Genomic DNA, 14,130 nt, shown 5'->3' on the forward strand with positions numbered 1-14,130 from the left:
TTTGGATGCGATTGGATGAGTCGTTCAGTCCAACCAATTTCACCCTTAGTCTATGGGATATCCGTTGGGTATGAACGGCCCCTAGGTAAAAGTTGGGAAACGACACAAGGAGTGTTCAAATGCCATATATATATATATATATATATATATATATATATATGTGCATATATGTATGTAATCTTGGTATCAAATTATCGATCATTGAGCGTAGCTGAACAGAAATTCACAACTTCAACCGCTTCAAGACACTAAGATCTCGAGGTGTCTCCAAGTCGGCCAAAATAGCCTCCCTTGGCCTGGAGACATCCCGCGTCACCTCTGCTGCGTACAACTTCTGAATGGCCGCAGTGACAGGACCCTTATTTCCATCCCCAATCTTCCGTCCATCGACCTCGGTGACATGGATCTGTGACGGGAAAGTGCCCGTGCAGAACGCTTCATCAGCTCCATAAACCTCGGTGAGCGCAAAATCGAGCTCCCTGACAGTGATTCCCGCAGCGCGGCAGACGTCGATGGTCTTTTGGCGGGTGATGCCCTGCATCTGGTTGTCCTTCGTCGGCGCCCAGACCTCGTCTCCTCGCACGATGAAGAAGTTGACCGAGTTGCAAGTCTTGACGAAGCCCTGCATGTCCAGCATCAACGCCTCGTCGACGCCCATCACGTTGGCACTGACACAGGCCTGGACGTCCGTGGCCTTAGAGATGTGGTTCCACTGCTCGTCCTTGACGTCGGGCGGGCCGCGACGCACCCAGGTCGTGCCGAGGCGCAGGCCACGCTCCTTCGCCGCGGGGTCGACGGCCTTGATCTCGGGGATGATGACGATAAGCGGCAGGCCGATGTTGACATGCGGGTTCTGGTAGGGAGTGGACTTGAGGCCGCGGCTGACGACGAGGCGGATGTGGACGTGAGGCTCGTCGCCCATGTCGTTTGCGTCGATGGTACGGTGCAGCAGAGATAGGAGGTCGGCTTTTGTCAGGCCTAGGTCCATATACATGGCTTTTGCGGATTGGAATAGGCGGTTGATGTGTTCCTTGGCGAATTGGATACGACCCCTGACCGCGCGGATTCCTTCCTGAGTTAAATCATCAGTTTGGATGTGTTGTGAAGTATCCATGATCATATACCCAAATGCCATCGCCAATGAGGAAGTTGGAGTCAAAGACTGATACCACCGCCTTGTCTCTTGGGACTAGGCGGAAGTCATTGGTGACGCCATCGCGAATACCGACCTGTACAGCATTAGCACTGCCACATTTTTCTGTCAACGAGACAAACTTACCAGAATGGTTGCATTCTTGGGGTTGAGAACAGAGGTGTGGCTGTTGGCCGCTTGGCTCTTCGATTCCGACTCAGGCATGGTGTCTTCGATGGTCCGGGGTGACTGTCAATGTAGTTCGATAAGCTCTGTGAAATCTGTCTTGGCGTCTAGGTCCGAGTTGAGTTAGAGAGGCTCGCAACTGATAACAAGACTTGGTTCACATTTATCCTCAGAAGTTACCCGGATTCGCAAGTTCAAAGCTGCAAAAAACGGCGACAAGGGCTCGGTCGACACCGAGAAAGTGCCTGGACTTGGCCGGCTTTGGCCCCGCTCTGCTCGGCCTCCACCGCGACTCCTGACTCTGGGGAGCGTCGCCGTCAATAAACCCGATAAGCCCGGTTGATATTATGAATCGTCATTTCATCCGAAAGTCATTTGGGCCGCTGATGCAATTCCACTAGCTCATTCCTGCTGGGCAGGTTGGGTTGGTTGGAATTCGTCCAGGAACGAACCATACCACGCCGTCAGGCCCTCGTCCAAGTTGACCTGGCTGCTGTCGAAATACCCCGTGACCTGGTTGACATAGGTTTCCAATCCCTCCCCTTGGAAAAAGAGCTGAGATTGCATGTCGTCCGGTTCGAATATGCCGAGGGTGTCAGCAGTACCAGCCGGCGGCCTCAAGTCCGTAAAACGTGTTTGAGGGCTCGTCGGTTCCCAGGCCAAGGGCCCGTATACTTTGAGTCTCGTGGCTTGCAGAAGATCGCGGTACTTGAGGAGATAGTCCTCTTTCATCCAAGCAATGCCGCGTTCAATAAGATCGATGCATGCAGCCACGTCGTTTCCATGGGCGTGGAGCACGTGTGCATCGGCATCTCGAGCCATAGTCTTGGTGTGCCTGAAAAGATCGTTAACAACGACGGCACAATATCGGTGACATTGAGGAGACTTACCAATCACAATAAAGCCCAGCCAGTCCTACCATCAGAACTCCATGCACATGACGGAAACACCGACAAACGGCACCTATGCCATGCTGGGTTTCTAGCTTCAACCATTGGCGTACGGTCCCAGATACAGCTCGAGAGCAGATTTCGACCATCTCCCGTGATGGAATCATGAAGGTGGGCGATGGCCGATACATGAGCAAGAGAAGAAGGCCGTACTCGACTTTCATCTCCGAGTATTCCCGCGTGCCCTTGACGTCCAGACCTTCAATATCTCGCTTCCAGCTTTGTAGTTCTTGTTGAATCTTCTCGATTTCATCACAAATTTGTTGAAATGTGGTCTTGGACGCCCGGCCATCGGGTCCTCTGGCGATATAGACTGACTCCAGCACACGGCCGCCGATTCGGCGTAGTCGAACTAGATGGTTGAAGAGTTGGACGTTGAGTCGGTGAGCAACAGGTGCCGCCTGTGCTTCTGAGCTCGAAAGATTATCCAAGCTGCTGAGCATCGGTTTTGGCGCGTCGATTGCGTGTTCGCGAACAGACAAGACTCGACCGGTGATGACCGCGACTTGCCTCTCCAGGCTGTATATGCACCACCACGTACGGTTACGAATTTCCGTGTCTTCGGTACTCAAACTGCCCGCGGACGATGACCGACGATGAAGACCCATCTCAATGGCAACAGACATGGCGTAGCGACTGAGATGCCAGAGGTCATCTCCGTGACTTCTCACATTCGAATCCATCATCCACAGACTCAGCAGAAGTATCGAATGCAGGCCTTGGAGGTCCCGGGAATGATCGTGGAAGTTGAGAAAGAAGCGCAGACCAGTTTGAAAATAGTCAACGGGGCTGTTGACGTCTAGCATGCGCCGGTATTCTGGGCTACCAGCCGAGTGTGCAGATGCCAGGGCAAGAACCATAAGGATCAGGAACCTTTGGTAGAGGCTGCATCTCGCTGGGTCCTCGTATAAGTGGCCGATGGTGCTTCTCAGAAAGGGAAGCGAGATGAATGGCCACCAGAGGTGAACTCGACGGATGTACGCAGCAAAAAGGAATCGCGCAATCGGCTGAGGCGGGAGTGCGGCATTGTTTCTGAACAGGTCCTGGTCTAGAGACGCGGATGAGAGCTGGGTATTCGGCGTGGGTGGTGCGAGATTGATTTGTTTGAAGAAAATGCGGGCAAATGTTGAACCCGTTGCACTGCCCACTGCGGTTATAGTCAATACGAATAGTGTCAATAAAACTCAGAAGCGACTCACTGTATATCCTGTCTGCGTAGCTATTTGGTCTCCCAATGGCCAAGACGCCAATCTCTTCTGCCTCTTTGCGCACGTCGCCAAAACGACTGACATCCGGGGCCTCGGCAGGCTGGGTTTCCGCATCTTGGGTGAGGCTATTGATTGTAGCCTGTAAATCCCTGATCTTATCTTGCAGACTCTTCACAGCAGCATAGGAATAAGTAACGCGCTCCGTGATGTTGCATTGCTCGTTGTGTTTCTCGCAGGCCGAGCATTGGGGGACTCTCAGGTCACACTTTGAGTAGTCAATCGCTTGGTTCACTAGCTTTAGTAGAGGCGCTGGGGTTTCTCAAACCTTCACTTTTCGCGCGTGGCATCTGTTGCAGGCTTTAGAGACAGTGGGCGGGAATTGTGCATCCCATCTCGGATCCATCTGACGTCGAAGGCATTCGGTAGGTGTGACCAGTGAAGATGTTACCCACCAACGCCGGAGGGGGCCGAGAGAGGTTTAAAGGACAGTGCAGAGAGTAACAGGGGTTAAATAAGTGTCGTCGCTGCTTTATTGCCGAGATCGCCTAATTTTCCTGTGTCTGCGCGGCTATATTTCCTGTACACTTGACTATTACTATCGAAAGCGATAGTAGCGACAGCGACGAGGAGGACAAGGACGAGGACGAGGACGACTATAACGACGATAACAATAGAAGCGACGACGACGACGACGATATCGACGGTGGTGGAGTAATTAGAGTATAGCCACAGGAAAAGTAGTCGCTTTAGCACAGGGAAAATAGGCGGTCTCTTATTGCCGCTGTGTCAGTTACTGCAGTTGTTTGTGATGCAAACGAAAGCCTCCAAATTCATTAGGTGTGCTGAGTATAGTCTTGAAACATATGGCATATTCTGTCATAATCCGGCAAAAGAAATGCAGAAGTTGTCTCACTTTTTTGAGGAGACTAGTCTCGACATTTCGAGGTTTTGATGCCTAGAGCGGCAAGAGAAATTAGCCCCTGCAACGAAGCTCTTTATCGAGGACCCCACTTGCCGTTATCAGTGTGTATGCGGATTGACAGTGGGGTGTAAGTGAGGCATCTCTCGACGGCCGTTGCGTGTAGGTGAGAACTCTAGGAGGAATACAAAGAAGTATTCGGAAGGCATTCATTTCCAAGAATGAGAAAACAAAAACATCAGACCCTTCCGAGCAACGCGCGACCAGCACAACTCCGCGTACCGAGCAACTGCACTCATCCCCTCCTCCACCAAAACTTGAGCTCATCGTCAACCTCACACAGCCAAGCACCTTTTACGACTAAACACCACATCATTACTCAGTATCCCCTTCGAAACACATAAAAATGGTAAGCCCGGCGGGAAGAATCGCCATTCTGGTTATTTTCATCACGCTGCTCCTCTGCGTCATCGCTTACTACGCCCGTCACCAAGTCCACACATTCGCCAAGTTGCTCGCCCAGCATCGAGCCCACAACAAGGAGCGCGAGGGCACTGAAAACGAAGAGACTACTACAGTCACCGCGACTGCCACTGTCTAAGGTGAGTCCATTTTTGTTTTGCCGAAATTCACATGAAGCATCGAGGTGATCGTCCCATTCCCCAGGAGATGTGGCTTGACCCCCTGTCCTAGACCCAGGAGACACCATTCTAGCGTCGCACCAGCCACTGCGAATGCTCCACCAAAATTTCTATCGAGAGAGCTCTTGATCGACTGACTTCCCGGATACCCAGGACCACCAGCGCTCCCTCACGACCATAGCCATTCAGTCACAATGGCGATCAGACGAGCCCTCCGCACGCCATTGAGCGTGCGCGCACTCTCTAAACAGTTCTCCTCCCCTCAATCGCTCTCCCGACCCTTCCCATACGCCTCCCGATCCATCAACACCGACTCCTCCGCCAATGGCACGAACAAGACGACACACTTTGGTTTCGAGACCGTCCCCGAGTCCGAAAAGGCCGACCGCGTCGCCGGCGTCTTCCACAGCGTCGCCGACTCCTACGATCGCATGAACGACCTCATGTCCTTTGGCTGGCACAGAGTATGGAAGTACGTCTCTTCCCCCTCCCTCTTCCTCTCTCCCACGACTAACACACATGCCCCCCAAAGGGACCACTTCGTCAACTCCCTCCAGCCGGGCTTCTCAGCAACCAACCCCCCGACCCCGCAACACATCCTCGACATCGCAGGCGGCACCGGCGACATCGCCTTCCGCATGCTCCACACGGCGCACAACATCAACCGCAACCCCGACGTCCGCGTCACAATCTCCGACATCAACCCCTCCATGCTCGCCGTCGGCCGCGACCGCTCAAGGTCCCTCCCGGCCTCCCAGCAGGCCGCCCTCTCCTGGCTCGAGGCCAACGCCGAGAAGCTCCCCGACGGCGCCGTCCCCGACAACTCCGTCGACCTCTACACCGTTGCCTTCGGCATCCGCAACTTCACAGACATCCCCGCCGCCCTGCGCGAGGCCCACCGCGTCCTCAAGCCCGGCGGCGTCTTCGCCTGCCTCGAGTTCTCCAAGGCCGACGACTACCCCCTCTTCAACGCCGTCTACAAGCGCTGGTCCTTCAGCGCCATCCCCCTCATCGGCCACCTCGTCGCCGGCGACAGGGACAGCTACCAGTACCTCGTCGAGAGCATCGAGCGCTTCCCCAGCCAGACTGAGTTCCGCGACATGATCAAGGACGCCGGCTTCGTTGTCGCCGGCGACGGCTACGAGAACCTCACCGGTGGCGTCGCGGCCATCCACAAGGGCATGAAGCCCATCAAGGCGTAAGCGGGAGGCATGATGACGTGAGGAGGATAGAGAAACGAACGTGGTCTGAAATCGGGGAGGCAGACGTGTACAATGCTGGATCTGTACTATATAAAAAAAAAAAAAAAGAAAGAAACGATGCTGCTTAGACGGTGCGGCTATCAGGTAGACTCCCTACACAAGATGAATGTAAATGAGATGGCCGCTGGCCTTGTACAACAATACCTTGGACCTATCCGGTGACCAGTGATGGCGTGCAGATCTCACAGACTGACTGTATCGCATCACAGGTCAACGGCAACAGGACATCGGTCGCAACAAAGGACCAGAATACATTAGACAGCATGAATTGCCTCTATCTGAAGCCCACCAGACCATAGTCTACCTCACCATCATCATGATGAAAACGGACGACAGGGGTAAATACTAAATCTGGCTTTTCTCTCAACTCCACCGAAGCCGTAAAGCCTTTTATTTCTCATCGACGAAGAACTCCTAACATGGAAAATGGGAAGCTGAGCCGAGGACCAACATCCCAAACCGAGAGACCTTCCCCACCTATTCATCTCATTAAGGTACGCGTACAAGAATTGGTAGCACTTATTTTCTTTGCCCCCCCTTTCTCCCTTCATAACCGAAAAAGAATAATCGTGTCCTTCATTCCCCTGTCTTCGAGGGGCCAAACTTGACCATTAAGGCTGCAAGGACGTCATTAGCCTTGGACAGACGGCGGCGCTTCCCCGATTCCGAGGAGCAAGTGCCGCCCTCCGCAGCACTCTTATCAATGACTCTGAGAGAAGAGTCCTACTCCGCCGGTGTGGCGGGGCCGGGGGCAGGTGAAGCTCCACCATCACCCTTGAGTCCACCTCGACCACGGCCGCCACGTCCCCGGTCGCCTCCACGGCCGCCTCGACCACCTCCACGGCCACGGCGGTTGCTCTCAGAGTCACTGGCTCCACCGGCACTACGGTAGCCACTGCCAGTGTTGGCAGAGTTGCTGCCGCCTCTGCTGCTTCCCCAGTTGCCGGCACCGCCACGGGGCTGGAACTTGGTCTCGCGGTGCTGGAACACCTTGACAAGGGGACGAGAGCGGTCTTCCTGGGCGCGGGTCTTGAGGTCCTCGGGCAGGCTGTTAAGGGCGGCGTCACGGTCTTCGACAGTCTTGAACTGAACCACCTTGTTCGAGTTACCCCACTTCTCAATCTTGAGAATCTTAGCCTTGTGTTCACCATCGAAGAGATCGCGCGTCTGCTCTTCGGAGCTGACATTCATAATGAACAGTCCGATGATGTCTTGAGCGGGAGTCTTGGGTGCAGGCGAAGAGACGGGGTCAGGGCCGTGGGCTGATCCGTTGGCAGCCGCAGGCGCGGGGCGCTCATCCTTGGGCGGCACTGCGGGCGGTGCAGCAGCGGCCGCGGGTTGAGGCGTAGCAGGCTTAGCAGGGGGAAGAGGTGTGGCGACAGCAGGCTTGGGAGGCGCTTGGGATGAGGGTTGTCTGCTGGTAGGAGGGGGAGCTGTGCTTTGGGTCGAGGGCGGGGCGGGAGCTGGAAGGTTTCCGGGAGCTCCAGCTGGGGCCGAAGCCGGGACAGGCGCCGCCGTCTTAGCACCCCTATGTGAGAAGTTGAAGCCCTGCGCACGCATCTCGGTTCCGATACGGCCGTCTTGGATCTCAAGAACCAGGTAGCCGAAGGCGGCATCTGCCAGGTTAAAGTTCCACATGTTCTTGAAGGCGCTCTCGTCGACCTGACCAAGCTGAGCTTGGCCAGCGACGGGTCCGCCGAAGGGGTTGCCACCAGCGGCCGTGGTAGGCATCTTCTCGACAATCTGGAGAGCGTTCTTGAGCAGGTTCTGCTGCGCCTCGTTCTGGGAGATGGCGGGCTCGACCTCACCCTTGACAGTCTCCCAGACGTCGTTGAAGGAGGCCTTGGAGGCGGCAAGCTTGCCGCGGTAGTGGTCGAGGGTGGGGTTGACACTGAACTCGTTGTAGGAGCTGCCATAGCGGAAGTGAAGGCCGGCGGAGATGGAAAAGTCAGCCTTGAGGGTGACGGAGAGCTGGTTCAGGATACCCTCACGGGCGGGAGAGGCGTGGGTGACGAAGACGCGGGTTTCGGTGGGGTCGTAGACACGGTGGGCAGTGTCGACGAGCTCACCCATCTGCAGGAGAGTGGTCCACATGGTGCCCTGGCCTCCGGCAATGGTGGTCCTACCTTCACCATTGTCGAAGAGCTTGTGCATGACGACAGCACCGCCAAGACCCAACAGACGGAGCTTCACTCCGCCAATCTCCAGGAGCATCGATCGGGCCTCGTCGATGATGTGCAGGTTGTGAACCTTGTACTCGCCGGACCGGAACTTCTCGAGAACGCGCACATCTTCGCAAGCACCCCATACGGTGTATACGGGGACATCGAGCTTAACCTCGCCGCTCAGAAGCTGAGACAGCTGGGAGAGGGGGAGCTCGTGAGGCGCGAATCGGCTCTTGACTGGACCGGGGCCGCCCTGTTGAATCTGCTTCTTGATATCCTCGTGGATCAAAGGCGAGTACTGAGCAACATGCTTAAGGGTCCTTCGTACCAATGTCAGAATGACAGCGGTCGGGTGTGGATTCGCGGAGGGGTCCTTACTTTTCAGCGATTCGCTCCAGGGAGGTGTCGTCGTAGAAGCCAAAGTCGCCAGTGTGGATGATGTGGTCGGCTCGTGCTTGTTGCGCCAGGTCGTTCAGAGATCGGAGGTTGCCTGTGAAGAGTAGGTCAGATTGAAGCTCTACAGGGGGAGCGGCTTGGCCCCGTTTGGTGGGATGGCAACGAACCTCGGACGTCAGCTATGCACAGGACACGGATTGGGCCAGTCTGGAGAACGCGACCCTGGTTGGGAAGGAGCGGCGCGGCGCCGGGGTTGATGGAAGAAGCTCCGTTGGGCATGTAGCCCGGGTTGTTGTTGTATGGACGAGGCTGAAGGGGCGATGACATGTTAGCACGTGTCTGCGGAGTGACGGAGAGAAGCTATCGACGACCCCAGCTCCGACGACATGGCAGCGCGACAGTGAGAGCAATGACGCAAACGAGGAGCGCAAGGACAGCGGGCGGTGTCTGACGAGCTGTTTCGTCCCCGGCAGATGACGATGAGGTAGGACGAGAAGGGGAACTTACAGCAGCCATGCTAGGTGGTTGTCCAGGTAATCGCGAGATGAGGTCGGGACTGGAGACTGATGCTGGAGGAGGGGGCAGATCGGTTGGGATCGGGGGGTTTCGTAAGCGTCTGGACCGGGTGCTCGGGTCGGGAGGTCGAGGGAGGGGAGGTTTTGGGTATCAACGGAGATGGAAATGAGGTTAGAAGGAGCAGACGGTGATGTTTGCGACGGAGAAAAGAACAAGCTCCCCTTACAAGGCTGGTGATATTTTTCTGGAGGTCAAGGTAGGGAAAAGTGCCAGGTGTAGGTGGAAGCAACGAACGGACGAATTGGCGCCCTGCCACAGGAGGCTGCCCTTGCCCCAAAGGGTTTAGCGCGGCTGGACAGAGCTGGCAGGGGCTAGAATTGCTCCTTCCGCAGAGCACCCGCCGCCCGCCTTGGACGTCTTCCAGGTAGGTCGTTTCCCGTCTGGAGCGGACAGCGGGACGCACCTACGCTGGAGAGCGCTGGCCGCCTCCAGGCACAGCGGCGGGGCTCAGGCAGCGAGCCCGCCTTCCTGGTTGCGCGCGAATAACCTACACCAGCCCGCCCCAAGCTGGACCTCTCAGGGAGAGACACATGCGCATCCCGACGTCAGGAGCTACCTCACCTAGGTCTCAGCTCACTTCTTGCACAAGATGAGGCTGCAGTCTCTCACTGTTCAATGACTCCATCTACAGCCTGTCTCATGGCAGACAATGATGGCGTAGGCAGAATTTCTTCATCCTCTTCACCTCACAGGCGTGGTCACAAACATCTCACGGATCCGGGCGAGACCCCTCACAGCAACATCATCCATGAACGTCTCGGGTAGGAGCAGCGACATCCCAACGACAACGACGACCGAAGAGCGAGAGATCCATCGTGTGCTGTGCAGCCTTGAACTAATTCTTCTTCCCTGCGCCCCTCAATGGAACCTAGGTAGCCTCCAAAAGATCCGCCGCTATGCTATCTGTGTACATGTGCTTCAACAAACTCCTCCACCCACCACGATAAGCCGGATAGAATAGTAGATGTGATGGGATATAACATGACGGAAAAATGGAGGCTGCGCAAAAAACTTCGAAGCAATCGACGCAGTCCTCTTTTGAATATATGACGCACTCGCACCCCCGCAAACTCCGCCATATGCACACACATTTGGATTATACAGAGCCACAGACCAAGATCGCACACCCGGCCTGCATCTGGAGGGAGCGTGTCCTCCCTTCGCAGCCTCACTTGCCTTGCTCAGGCGCCAGGATTACCACATGTCGTCTCGTCCATCACCGCGGCGTCTGCCGTCGTCACCGGCATCCCGCCCGTACTGATCGTGATAATACTGCTTGCCAGGCTGGGGATCGTAGCTATCAGGGCCGTCATAGCCATCGTCGCGTTGCATGTCGACGCCATGGTCGTACTCGTAGATCTGAGCGTCATCGACGTAGTCCACCTCGTCATGAGGATGGTCGCCGTATTGGCTGTCACCCTGTTTTGTGTCAGTGTGAATCCCACAAGGAAGCTTTTGGTTCAACTCACGCGATGGTAGTCAAAGTCGTACTGGCCCTCCTGATCTTCAGCCTCCTGAGCCTGCTGCATCTGCTGTTGTGCCAAGTATTGCTCCTCCTGCTCCTTGCGCCGGCGCTCCTCCTCCAGCCGCCTCTGCTGCGGCGACTGCGGGACTTGCATCTGGGGGTGCATGGCTTGCACAATGGCAAGGTAGTTGTACATGAAGTTGCTGAGCAAGACCTGACTCATCAACGACCGACGCGGGTTCGCGAGTTTAATGTGAGCCATCCGATAAATCGCTCTTTCCTCAAGCAGCGGGAATCTGGTCCAGTGGTAGTCCACATCGGGCTTCAAGGGCCTGTACGGCACCTCTTCCGACACGCGCAGATGCTGGTTCTTCTTGCTGCTGCTGTCCTTTTCGCTCTTCTTCTTGCCACCGCCGAAGAGGCCCGAGAACAAGCCTCCTTCCTTCTCTTTCTTGGATTCTGTCTTGCGACTTTCCTTTTTGCGCTCCTCGGCGAGCTTGTTGTCGACGTTGTCACGATCCACAATGATGCTCTCTCTGCCCTTGACGCCATCGATCGAGTTCTGCAAAACGTCCAGTCGCGCATTGTCCTGTGTCTTTTCCCCAGAGTGCTTCTTCTTCTTCTCCTCCTCCTTCTTCTTCTTATCCTTATCATCACTGCCGCCCTTGAGCCATTTGGACCATCCGCCCGACGACTTTGACGAGGAGACACTTGCAGAGTCATCGTCTCTCTCCTTGCGCAGCTTTCCTCCAGTCCGCTTCTCTTCTGGCTTCTTCTCCTCTGTAGGTAAGGTGGGAATGAAGGTCAACGTGTCAGTACGGTTAGCACCGCTGCCAGGTAGGGATGACGGGTGAGAGGACATGTCATTCAGGCTTTGGCTAGAAGCGTTCGCTTGCTTCATCACCTGCGGCTGTTGCTGCTGCGGCGATTGTGGCATCGTGGGCGTTGTCGGGCTTGGGGCTGAGTGCGCACTCTGGGCCGAGTGAGAGCTTTGCACCGAGTGAGCTGAGCCGGGACGCAGGTTTGAACGAGCCGGAGGCTCCTCCATAGACTGTTGGGATAGAGCCGGAGCATTGGCATGTTGCGACGAGGACGATCGCTGAGGGAATTGCTGGCGCTGGGCGTTTTCTTCAGTGACAGGCGACTCGACAATGGAGGGGACTGGCTGTCTCGTGTCTGCTGAAGCCGACGACTTCCTTGTAGGGTGCTGCTGAGGCTGTTCGGAACGTGTGTTGGTGGGAGACACGGGCTCCTCGATCTCAGATGACGTTCCATCGGAGCCGGCCTGTGCTATGGGCGAGTCCTGGGAGAACTTGTGCTGCCGTCGTACAGAGCGGTTTGGACGGGAGAAGTTCTCCGACACAGGCTCCGACTGTTGGCGAATGTGAGTGGGCAGCTTGGGCACATCGGGCACATCGCTCGGCAGAGGCGGGACACTGTCCGCCGAGTCAGAAGAATCCATGTGCCCGTGGCGATTGGCGACACGTTTCGAGAAGGGCAATCGGTCTCCGGATCGGACGCTTCCGTTCTTTCGGTACGTCGTCCTTGTTGAACGGCGGAGTCCCATGCCCGGGGCAACTGGCAGGATCGGCATGTCTTCGGCGCCACCTTCCGACTGGGTCTCCTTGGAGAGCTTTTGTACTACCTTGGAAGGGTCCTTTACAAGTTCGCTGAGGTCCAGTTCGGGAGTCGAGTAATCTCTGAGGGAGCTCTTTCGCGAAAGCCTCTCGGCGCCGTCAATGTAGCTGGCCCCTTCTCTGGTGTCTGAAGCATCAATGCGTCTGGATAGCATGCTCTTCTTTCGTCTCAACCCACCACCGGAGTCACTCCGGTCAATGCTGCCATCGCTGGAAATAAAGGACTCCCCTGACCGGCGTTTAATAGTATTGACTCTGTTTTCCAAAAAGTTCTTGAACTCTGACGGCGCAAGCTCGGGATGCACAGCTGCGGGCACCCACAGCAGTCTCGAAGGATCGTTCTCGTCGTCGTCTCCAGTTGGGGCAATAGGGGGCATGGGCATGAGGGAGAGGCCCGAGAACGGCAGCATGTCGGGGTCAGCATTATTGCCCACATCCATAGACATACGTCTCAGGGCTTGCAAGTTGCTCAGTTCCTGCGCGATGTCGTTCGGGTTCTCGATGTTGCCAAGGGGAAACTGAGAGGACTCGTTCTTGACGTCCCGCAGAGAGAGGGGGGGCGACTTGGGACCATTCTGTTCGAACGACATGCTTCGCTGGCTAGGGGAGCGCGTAGGCAATGTCTGGGACTTTTTCAGGGTCGGAGTGCCGTTTGGTGCCATGTTCAACCCCGTCTTGTCAGAAGCCGAGCGTATCATTTGCCTGCGCGGATCTTCCTCGATGGGCTCTGGCTCGGGCTCGTACTGGTCAGAGTATTGACCCAGCATGCTCATGCGTTGATCGTAATTGTCGTCTCCGTAGAGGGTCCCAATAGCCTCAGTCACATGGTGACTGGGGTCTGAAATTGACAGCTGGCTGGCATGACCGCGTCGACTCGCAAAGCTGCCACCAACATCGGCGCGGGGTCTAGATGAGGTCTGCATAGGGGGCAACGGGTTAGCGACGACTGTGATGTGGAAGAGGAGCGCAGAGCCACGAGCCGGAGCGGCCGAGACTGCCGTCAGGTGGTGAAGATGGAGAGGCAGTGACAAAAAGTCTGGACGAGAATCAAGGAGCCTCCAAAGCGCTGGGGAGTATCGGGGCGAGGGTTCGTGGTGGTGGGCGACGCACCATCATCTAGAAAAGTGAAAGATCCGCAGGGAGGCCGAAAAGCCAGCGATTCCCTTGAAAACACCACTTGTCTGGCAAGTATCTCGTTCTGAAAGAGTTTGTCGGCAAGCTCTCATCTGTTTGGGGTAGGTGGTAGCATAGGCGCGGCGAGACTCGGGGAGGAAACGAGGGTCGAGGGGGCGAGTTGTTGTTGCGGGTTGGGATACAGATACATGTATCTATTCCAAGGTTGGTCGCGGTGGTCGGGATCGCATGCGAGGGTTTATTGGAGCGGTGCGCAGGTGCCCGGGGTGTACGTGACTGGCGATAAGGATGGAAAGACTGGAGTAGTCGACCGTTGCGAACGGGAGAAAAAGCAAGCGGTAAAAGACTGTTGGGAGCGCGGAATAGGCGAGGACAAGGACAGAACAGGCCAGGACGGGGCACGTCGTCACGGCGGGTAGACGGTTGGCGTGCTGCTGCTGTGCTTGTTGTGGTTGTGTT

General features: G+C 56.0%; 5 protein-coding genes across 5 annotated transcripts; 1 reads left to right on the top strand and 4 right to left on the bottom strand.

The window, feature by feature from the left end:
• Positions 1 to 223: 223 nt before the first annotated feature.
• On the bottom strand, positions 224 to 1,357 carry ilvE-2 (putative branched-chain-amino-acid aminotransferase; the record flags this gene model as incomplete). Its single annotated transcript, XM_037318926.1, has 3 exons — positions 224 to 1,072; positions 1,125 to 1,229; positions 1,280 to 1,357. 3 exons carry the CDS (start codon positions 1,355 to 1,357, stop codon positions 224 to 226), a joined length of 1,032 nt encoding a protein of 343 aa, XP_037184116.1.
• A 363-nt stretch (positions 1,358 to 1,720) lies between these two features.
• Positions 1,721 to 4,415, bottom strand: CGCA056_v003670 (putative transcriptional regulatory protein; the record flags this gene model as incomplete). The annotated part of the gene is made up of 5 exons (XM_037318927.1): positions 1,721 to 2,153; positions 2,209 to 3,415; positions 3,468 to 3,767; positions 4,073 to 4,257; positions 4,390 to 4,415. The coding sequence occupies 5 exons, from the start codon at positions 4,413 to 4,415 to the stop codon at positions 1,721 to 1,723; spliced, it is 2,151 nt and encodes a 716-aa protein (XP_037183131.1).
• Positions 4,416 to 5,230: 815 nt separating this feature from the next.
• CGCA056_v003671 (2-methoxy-6-polyprenyl-1 4-benzoquinol methylase) lies at positions 5,231 to 6,238 on the top strand (the record flags this gene model as incomplete). The annotated part of the gene is made up of 2 exons (XM_037318928.1): positions 5,231 to 5,508; positions 5,569 to 6,238. The coding sequence occupies 2 exons, from the start codon at positions 5,231 to 5,233 to the stop codon at positions 6,236 to 6,238; spliced, it is 948 nt and encodes a 315-aa protein (XP_037183130.1).
• A 783-nt stretch (positions 6,239 to 7,021) lies between these two features.
• CGCA056_v003672 (Uncharacterized protein) lies at positions 7,022 to 9,186 on the bottom strand (the record flags this gene model as incomplete). The annotated part of the gene is made up of 3 exons (XM_037318929.1): positions 7,022 to 8,783; positions 8,842 to 8,953; positions 9,027 to 9,186. The coding sequence occupies 3 exons, from the start codon at positions 9,184 to 9,186 to the stop codon at positions 7,022 to 7,024; spliced, it is 2,034 nt and encodes a 677-aa protein (XP_037183133.1).
• A 1,443-nt stretch (positions 9,187 to 10,629) lies between these two features.
• On the bottom strand, positions 10,630 to 13,460 carry zds1 (the record flags this gene model as incomplete). The annotated part of the gene is made up of 2 exons (XM_037318930.1): positions 10,630 to 10,854; positions 10,905 to 13,460. The coding sequence occupies 2 exons, from the start codon at positions 13,458 to 13,460 to the stop codon at positions 10,630 to 10,632; spliced, it is 2,781 nt and encodes a 926-aa protein (XP_037183132.1).
• Between the last annotated feature and the right edge of the window lie 670 nt (positions 13,461 to 14,130).

This window comes from Colletotrichum aenigma (assembly GCF_013390185.1).
Source record: "Colletotrichum aenigma strain Cg56 chromosome Unknown KSG_Cg56_contig02, whole genome shotgun sequence".
Taxonomy (NCBI): Eukaryota; Fungi; Ascomycota; class Sordariomycetes; order Glomerellales; family Glomerellaceae; genus Colletotrichum; species Colletotrichum aenigma.